Consider the following 9,220-nt stretch of genomic DNA (forward strand, 5'->3'; position numbering starts at 1 on the left):
ATTGTAACAAGACAAAAAGTTGATGTAGGTAGTAGTGGTGGCTTAGAACGAAAGCGAGAGAAAGAGAAAAAGATTCTTCTTTGTGGGTGAGTGGGTGGGGCTCATTTTTTCATTTTTTTTTTTAGTTTCTTGAAAGTTTAGTTTGATTTTGAATCATGTTCTTGTGATCAACATGAGTTCGTATGTTTTGTTGTTGTTAAGTTTATTTTATTTATAATTATCAAGTAAGAAATGATGAACTTAGACATGTCAAAAAGCTTTTGGATGTTCGTATAATACTAATAGTAATGAAGATAAGTGAATCAACTCTCCCTTCCTTGTGTTATTCAAGGCTGGCCTAAGCAAACTAATCATTTATATTATACAGCTAAGTATAGGTCTGTTCAAATACTTGGATTTAACTAATGGATATAGGTTTCTTCAATGACTTGGATTAAACAATGTATTATATATTCACTAAAGGAGTTCGTATAAAAAAAAATAGTCCTTAAGATATCAAAAGTCACGAATTCGATTATCATTTAGAATGCATTAAGGTGAAGTTAACTTCCAACATTCAACAAAGGAATCTAGGTCTGTTCAAAGATTTGAATTTAATTAAGGGATCTAGGTATGTTCAAAGACTTGATTTAACTATATATTCGTTAAGGGATTCATGTCACAAGAATAGTTCCTAAGAGATCAAAGGTCACAGATTCAATTATCATTTAGAATGTATTAAGTTGAAAATAGAAGTTACGCTAACTTTCAACATTAAATTTTTTTTAAAAAAACTATATCTTTCATATGCATATATATAAGCCTAGGCGACAATGCAAGATGTTAAAGATGAGAAATGTCAAAGCGATGATGCGAGATGTTAAAGATGGGAAATGAATTTCACTTTTGATGTCTATTCCAGAAAGTGAACAATTATTGGAGAATGTTAATCAAATTCAGCTTCATGATGGAAATGATTCACACTTTTAGAAAGCTGAAGTAAATGGCAAATTCAATACAAATATAGCATGGCAGATTATTCGAAATAGAGGAGAAGTTGTGAATTTGGCTCCTCTAGTATGGTCTTCCAAGGTTATTCCTCGTCACCAAGTTGTTCTATGACTTGTTTTTCGTAAGAGGCTTATGACGAGAGATCGAATTAGTAAAGACATGAGAATCTCAAGTACATGCTGCGTTCTTTGCTCTATTGAAGATGAAACGAATGATCACTTACTAGGAGACTGTCATTATACAAGAGAAATATGGAGATGCTATTCGAATTCTATGAGGCTGCATAGTTTTCCCGAGGATGGATTCAAATAAAAGACTTTATGCTCGGAAAGACTAAGTGTGACTCTCTATTTGGGAATGTTATGAAGTGTTATTTTGGAGTGATTGTGTATCAAATATGGAATGAAAAAAAATGCAAGAGTGTTCACAAGAGTAAGGGCCTAATGATGGTGATCAAATTTGGGAGATATAGATAATGATGAACACACCCTAATAGATACATTGAGGAGAATACCCACTAGCTCAGAAAATTGGGAGCTTTATCAGTCAATCAAATTCAAAGAAATCACGAAATCCTCTTTGTTCAAGGCGAGACATGGCATTATTCATTTGTTTTGTTTTCTCTTTGTTTGAACTCATTTAAATTAGAGCAAATGTTATTGAATTTTACATTTTTTTTTAAAGATTTTTAATAAAATAACGTTTAGAGCAAATGTTATTGAATTTTACATTTTTTTTAAAGATTTTTAATAAAATAACGTTAAGCCGTTTAAAAAAAAAACTTAGGTCTGAGTTGATTCCAAAAATTGTAGCAAAAATATTCATGGGTAGAAAAGTTCAATTATGCCATTAGGAAGCAAGCATCAAAATGAACAACATAGCATATAATGTAAAACATAAGAATTACATCAAATAGCTGGTTTCAATTTGTCACTGCTTCACAGCAACAGTTAAAAATAAAACTCTGGCATAAAATTAAGTATTCTTGAAAAAAAATAGAGATGTTGTGAACAAGAAAAGACATTCACCCAGACTTAACTGGTCATGTTACACAACGTTTCATGGTGTTCTAACACAATGCATTATATTATTTTCAATTGAAAAATAAAACAGTTTCTTTAGCATATCCTTCCTTCCTTCCTTCCTTCAGTGATGTGCCTTAGCTTCAGCTTTCTCGTGCGACTTGGCTTTTGCCTGATGAAACAGATAAAGAACAATCAATTATATCAGATGATGCAGAGAATTTGGTGGATGGGTTAATAATTTCAGAAGCATTTGCATATGAATGAATCAAAGACTCTTCCATGAATCATTAACTAAGAGATTGTTGGTGCTTATAGTTGAATCAATTGCCTCATTTTAAAACACTTATAGTTTATGTTTCTTCCAAATCAAATGAGAAACCACCAATAAGCTTAGTTTTCAAACATAGCTGGATCCAAATACATAACCACGAATAAGAAGTGCTCCAGTAAATTGATCAATTCAATTAGTCTATTTTCGATTGTTTATAAATTGAACTCACTTGTATCATTCAAAATCATCAAGAAATACAACTCAAATCTTTTTCTTTTCTAAAACCCAACATATGATCCTTTGAAATAACATTGTATCTTTTTCAATTGGATTCTGTCTGTTGAGTGTTGTTTTCTAACAACAAAAACTATAATTTACAAGATCTCTAACTACACTGATTAAGATCCAGACTTGAAACAAAGATGAACCAACTATAGATATCTGAACTCAACCAATCCTAACAAGCCAGACCCAAAACTCAAAGACAGCAACCAACCAATAAATAGACAGTAAATGAATCAAAGAAGACGATACTGTACCTTCAAATACTTTAGCTTCATACTTCCATAAACAATACCGAAGGTAAAGGCTGAAGCACGGGCAACCTTGATCAGAATAACCAGATAAAACAAATAAAGATCAACGATTGAACAATCACCGAACGATTTTCTAGATAAAAAAATGAATAAATTGCGCAACTTGAACACTTGTCTCTACGATAGTAAACGGTGATATGAGCAAATGGAATTTACCAGAGCAAGAGTACTGGTTCCGGAGTAAGGTCCTGGCGGCGGCGTCATTTGAAACTGGTGCAATCGAAAATCAATTATCAACGAAGACCGCGGAAGAAAAAGAAGAAGATGAGAAATCGTCGGCTTCAGCAAACCTCGAGATCTATAGCCCTAACTTCGTTTACTTGAGTTTTAGTTGCATACGCTCGAGTCTACGAGATAAATTATGCACTCTATGAGAGTTTTTTTTAGGAAAAACTTAAATAACCCCTCAAACATTTTCATAGAGATCCAATATCTACCCAGACTTAATAAAATTTGAAATCAACCCAATACATTATAAAGATTAATATTCAATTCTTTTCGTGTATTAATTTTATTTTAATAATAAAGGATCACAATCGGTTTTTGGATTCCTAATTATCCTTTTGAGGAGATTTTTTCTTGATTTGATATTTGATATTAATTTACGAGATAATTGAACTGGTATTGATATTTGTATTTTTATTTTTATTTTGTCTTAAATATTAATAAAACATTTAAATATATAAAAATATTAATATATTTATTTTTTATATTTTATAAAAGTTTTAAATTCATTTCTTCGTATTAATATATTATATAAAATTATAATTTTATTATTGAGTGGTGGTCCATAAGAATTTTTGGAACCAAACAGAGCAAAAAAATGATTGTATAAAAAAATTCTTCAAAAAATAATAATAATAAATAAATAAATGGTGAGTGCACCCCCATTTTGATTCATTAATCCCTAATAATAATGTTGTTTTTTTTGAAGGATTATAAATTTAAAATATTATGAGTTGAATAATTATTGTTTCGATATTTGATACATAATTTATATAACTAGGAATTATAAATAATAATTTTTTTTTGTCTGAAACTATTAAAAATAATTAATAAAAACTGTATGTTTACTTTATGTAATATTTTAAAAATAATGGTAAGATAACAAAAGAAAAATATTATGTTAATATTCAAATGTTAAATTTGTATTAACTATTAACAGATTTCAAGGTTATTATATGTAAATATATTTTTTTATTTTAAAAGATAGCACACTGTCATAATCCTGACCTCATGATTCCAATCCTCATGACCCCTTTTTTATTTTAAGTTCTCCTTTAAAATTAAAACTAAATATTTTTAATATGTTAGACAAGATTATTTAAATATAGAAATATTGTAAATATAGAAGGGAATGAGTAATACAAAGAAAAAAAATATTAAAAATAAAAAACAAAATCAAGAAAAAGTATTTAATAAAAAAAAGAATCAAGAAAAGAAATGGTAACCTTCTTCTGTATTGAGCGAGCCATATCTATCTGTATAATGGCGAAACCTAGACGAACCTCCTTCTTCTAAGGGCTAGCCTCTTTCCAACTCTCCTCGCTTCTCTTCTCTTTTCATCCACTTGCATAATAATACACCTATGGCCGCCGCCTCCACCGCTACCGCCACCGCCGCCGCCACCAATAATCTCTATCATTTCTCATCATCCGTCGACAAGTCATCGCCTCTCCTCAAAACCCCATCTTTCAAATCTTCATACTCTCTCCTAAAAACCAAACCCTTCATTTCCCACACTCACAAACCTCTCACCGTCGCCGCCGCCGCCTCAAACAATCCAATCGCAGACATCGTCTCACGCTTCGATTACGACGACGACGATAAGCCCCGTGAGGAGTGCGGCGTCGTCGGCATCTATGGCGACCCAGAAGCCTCCCGACTCTGCTATCTCGCCCTCCACGCCCTTCAACATCGTGGACAGGAAGGCGCCGGAATCGTCGCTGTTAACGACAACATCTTGAAATCCATCACCGGTGTCGGACTCGTCTCCGAGGTTTTCAACGAGTCCAAACTCGATCAGCTCCCCGGAGATACGGCGATTGGTCACGTCCGTTACTCCACCGCAGGCGCCTCCATGTTGAAAAACGTCCAACCCTTCGTCGCCGGCTACAGATTCGGTTCCGTCGGAGTCGCCCATAACGGCAATTTGGTAAATTACAAAACCCTACGCGCCATGCTCGAAGACAACGGTTCAATTTTCAACACCGGTTCAGATACGGAGGTAGTACTCCATCTGATTGCCATATCCAAAGCTCGACCCTTCTTCCTCCGTATAGTGGAAGCCTGCGAGAAGCTCGAAGGTGCGTATTCAATGGTGTTCTTAACAGAAGACAAATTAGTTGCAGTTCGCGACCCATATGGGTTTCGCCCGCTTGTAATGGGAAAGCGAAGCAACGGAGCCATCGTTTTCGCATCTGAAACATGCGCTTTAGACCTAATCGAAGCAACCTACATGAGAGAAGTAAATCCAGGAGAAGTCATTGTAGTAGACAAAGAAGGTGTTCAATCACTCTGTCTAATGCCACACCCACAACCCAAAGCTTGCATCTTTGAACACATCTACTTTTCATTACCAAACTCCGTTGTCTTCGGCCGATCAGTCTACGAATCCCGACACAAATTCGGCGAACTCCTGGCCACAGAATCCCCAGTCGAATGCGACGTGGTGATAGCCGTCCCTGATTCAGGAGTTGTCGCAGCTCTAGGCTACGCAGCCAAAGCAGGAGTTGCGTTTCAGCAGGGTTTGATAAGATCACACTACGTTGGTCGAACTTTCATCGAGCCTTCTCAAAGAATTAGGGATTTCGGCGTTAAACTTAAGCTATCTCCGGTTAGAGCGGTTTTGGAAGGAAAGAGGGTAGTGGTGGTGGACGACTCGATTGTACGTGGAACCACTTCGACAAAGATCGTGAGGATGTTAAAGGAGGCTGGGGCGAAAGAGGTTCACATGAGGATCGCGAGTCCTCCTATTATAGCGTCATGTTATTACGGAGTGGATACCCCAAGTTCGGAGGAGCTGATTTCGAATAGGATGAGTGTGGAGGAGATAAGGGAACACATTGGGTGTGATTCTCTTGCGTTTTTGAGTTTGGAGAGCTTGAAGAAATTGTTGGGAGACGATAATCCCAACTTTTGTTATGCCTGTTTCTCTGGGAAATATCCGGTTGAGCCTAAGGGTGGTAATAAGGTCAAGAGAATTGGGGATTTTTTGGATGATGGATTGAATGGGAGCCTTGATTCAATTGATGGCGGTTGGGTTCAGGCCCAGGGAACCGCCAAGGTCCAGGCTGGGGTGGTGAAAGAAGATTAAGAATCCTTTTCTAGCTAGCACCCACATGTTTTGGTGAATTTCTTCTTGCTTGCAAAACCAGGATTATTTGTTTCTGCTTTTTCTATTTTAGAGTTCACTTTTTTGCTCAAGAGAAATGCTTCTTTTTGTCCAAAAAGCTCAGACATGATGCTGGCTACTTAATGATTATAGATCAGTCCAACCACAAAGAACATTGAATCTAGAGATCTGGCAGTTTTTTACATATTCAAACATTAAAACAACAATCGTGAACTCAACGGCCAATGCCAGTAAGCTCATTAGTGTTCAGTAACATTCCGGGTTAAAAATGATCATCAGTAGAGTACAACTAGAGACTTTGTTCAATCTAAACTGTTCATCAAAACAAGATCTTTCTTCTTATTATCTCCCCAACAGACAGACCGACAGCAACCTAACTAAAGGAATATAAAATTACTTGATGGTAATGTAGCGATTTGTACCGTGTTTAGCCCAGTAATCCTTGAGATCAACTGGCAAAGACAAGTCCTGTCCTTCAGCTGCTAACCTACTCAGCAATCTGTTGAACACGCTTCTGCTCATCTTACGCCCACCAACTCTGGCGTGCCGCCTATTTGGTCTTTGAGGCAATGGGTAAAGCGACATGTGGGTCGTGCAACAAGCAGACTGCCAACCTCCGTTCCCTCCTTTATAACACTGCCTAGGAATTCCTGTGCACGAGCACATGGGCGGAGGCATGGTGGAATCATCGAAATTGACTTCATTGATAAGACCTATATCTTGTGCATCCCACTCTGCTTTCGATCCATCTGTAGTCACGTGCCTATTCAAATCCTCACCCACTTTCTTTATCTTTCTGGTTGATTTTGTGGTCGTGGTTGTGGATGATGGTTTCAATGTAACCGCCTTCCCCCCTCCTACTTTTGTCTGTTGCTTAGTCAGGATGGATCTGGTAACATCTCCCCCCGAAAACACTTCTCGGGTTCTGTTGTAACCGCCGCCTTCATGATGTGCGCGTTTTATTCCTCGAGGGGTCTCGTTTCCCAATGTGGTCTCGTGGAAACGGAGAGCTGCGATTGCACTGTCACGCTCTCGGATTGCTGCATCACGGGTACCAATGGCTTCATCTCGTTGCTTGAGGGCCTTGTTTCGCTCGTCGAAGGCTATATTCTTTTCCGATATTGCTCTGTTTAGTTCTTCTACGGCCGCATCCTTTTCAGCCATGATGTGCATTATTTTTTTATTCATTAGGATAGCATTCGGTTCCTTAGCCTGAAACTGAGGCATCATACTCCACTATAACAACAAACATAATTAGACTCCATATCAAAAAACTAAATAATGAAATTTTGAGAGTCATAGTTACCGGAGGGGCATGCATTCCTTTGTAGTAATCCATTCTATACATGCCATTCTCGCGTTGACCGTTGTTATCCATTTTCACCCGAGTGATTGATTAATGCTTAAGAAATCCTGAGATTGCTCAACCTGCCGAAGAAGGGTGTCTATCAACAATCAGCATGATGAGTAGTAGTAGATGCCAGTAAACAATTGCCCAAATCTCCAAAGAATTAATAACCTTTTTGCAGCCAAGATTGTCCTCCAAAGTAATCAGACATGATCAACAAAGCTGACACAAATGTCAGTCACTGTCGTGAAGCCTGTCACAGATAAAAGAAAGAAATAATAGTGATTGCACAACTGTTTGAGACATTCTGCAGTAATAACTCATTCTTCACAAATTGCTGCATATCTTTTGGTGGCTAAACATGTTTCAGATTCGAGGAGATTCCAGTCCGATGAGAATTTCCAAGTAAATAACATGGAAACAAGCCATTGAGGCCCGTAAGTAGGTGGTTGCAATTACTCACCTGTAGCTGTAGGAAGGAATTTACATAAATGTCTATACACGGTTAGAAACAATAATAAGTTTCCTCAAAAATCACCACTCCTGAAATCTGGACAATAATTTGGCACAATTTGAGTGGTCCATTCCGAAACATATCTCTTCTTAAATAGTGAAATAAAAAATCTGACAATTTAAGATTGTAGGTAGGTACCATAATCTTTATAGCCTTGAACTTATGAATTGGTCTGGTAGGGTTAAGAGAACATATTATGATCTTACTAATGATCCCGGCCCAAAATGGCAAAGCACTGATGGATTGTATATTAGGAATTCATGTGACATGGATTGTAGAACGAGCACTAATGCATAGTTCTAAGACTAAGTAAGCCCTGACTGAAATGTTCCATTTCATTTACATTTACATTTCCATAGAAAAATTCAAGCGTATGCATCAAGAACTTTCTTAGAAAGTAATACAACTATAGATAGACAATTCCAGTAGAACCTTTGGATAGCAAAATTATAAAAAAAAGAAAAAAGAAAAAAGAAAAACCTAGAAAATGTAAACACGGATCCAGCTAAATATAAAGATGATGTAGACTCACCAGTGAGAAGAAAGGTAAGTATGTGTTGTTCAATGTCGGGCGGGCGAGCGAGCTAGGGTTTGGAGGCGATTGAAGAGTAAAATATGAGTTAGGATCTAGCATAGCAGTTAAAGTGTTTTCACAACGATACAGAAGAGAGAGAGAGAGAGGATTGAAAGTATATGTTTCTACTCTAGAACGGATGATGATACTGATCCATGAAGCGGCTGCTGGCTGGCTGGCTGGCTGGCGATTAAAGTAGTGAGAGAGAGAGAGATAGAGAGTTGAGATTGTTTTGTTATTTGTCGTTGGTTGGGTTTTATCGCAACAGGCCAACACCCCCCTCCCTCCCTCCCAGGCGGCTGTGCTTATTTTCTTCTATCTTTACAGCTGTTACCAATTTTGCACCCTTTTTATTTATAAATTCACTTATTATTCTTTAATTTATATGTTTCTTTAATTTATTAATATTGCGTTCATGTTAAGTTTTATTCATATATATTAGATGAATCGATCCGAATAATATTCTTAATCGTTGGTGGGTCGTTTGATGTTTATATACCCTCCGACTGTGTTGACGATTCTTTCTCGAATTCGTGTCTGTTCTCTA

General features: G+C 36.8%; 3 protein-coding genes across 4 annotated transcripts; 1 reads left to right on the forward strand and 2 right to left on the reverse strand.

The window, feature by feature from the left end:
• Window positions 1-1,851: 1,851 nt before the first annotated feature.
• Window positions 1,852-3,227, reverse strand: LOC124931829. The gene is made up of 3 exons (XM_047472401.1): window positions 3,039-3,227; window positions 2,826-2,891; window positions 1,852-2,184 (listed from the first exon to the last, which is right to left on the reverse strand). The coding sequence occupies exons 1-3, from the start codon at window positions 3,084-3,086 to the stop codon at window positions 2,137-2,139; spliced, it is 162 nt and encodes a 53-aa protein (XP_047328357.1). The 5' UTR covers window positions 3,087-3,227; the 3' UTR covers window positions 1,852-2,136.
• A 1,125-nt stretch (window positions 3,228-4,352) lies between these two features.
• Window positions 4,353-6,741, forward strand: LOC124932078 (amidophosphoribosyltransferase, chloroplastic-like). Its single transcript, XM_047472683.1, has one exon. It carries the CDS (start codon window positions 4,471-4,473, stop codon window positions 6,196-6,198), a length of 1,728 nt encoding a protein of 575 aa, XP_047328639.1. The 5' UTR covers window positions 4,353-4,470; the 3' UTR covers window positions 6,199-6,741.
• LOC124932079 (protein BASIC PENTACYSTEINE4-like) lies at window positions 6,580-8,890 on the reverse strand. Of its 2 annotated transcripts, XM_047472685.1 has the most exons (4): window positions 8,632-8,890; window positions 7,757-7,838; window positions 7,544-7,665; window positions 6,580-7,473 (listed from the first exon to the last, which is right to left on the reverse strand). In XM_047472685.1, exons 3-4 carry the CDS (start codon window positions 7,613-7,615, stop codon window positions 6,631-6,633), a joined length of 915 nt encoding a protein of 304 aa, XP_047328641.1. In that variant the 5' UTR covers window positions 7,616-7,665; window positions 7,757-7,838; window positions 8,632-8,890; the 3' UTR covers window positions 6,580-6,630. The 2 variants fall into 2 exon arrangements, with proteins under 2 accessions (XP_047328641.1, XP_047328640.1); XM_047472684.1 differs by lacking the exon at window positions 8,632-8,890 and having other exon boundaries at window positions 7,757-8,186.
• Window positions 8,891-9,220: the final 330 nt, after the last annotated feature.

This window comes from Impatiens glandulifera, chromosome 3 (genome assembly GCF_907164915.1).
Source record: "Impatiens glandulifera chromosome 3, dImpGla2.1, whole genome shotgun sequence".
Lineage (NCBI taxonomy): Eukaryota > Viridiplantae > Streptophyta > Magnoliopsida > Ericales > Balsaminaceae > Impatiens > Impatiens glandulifera.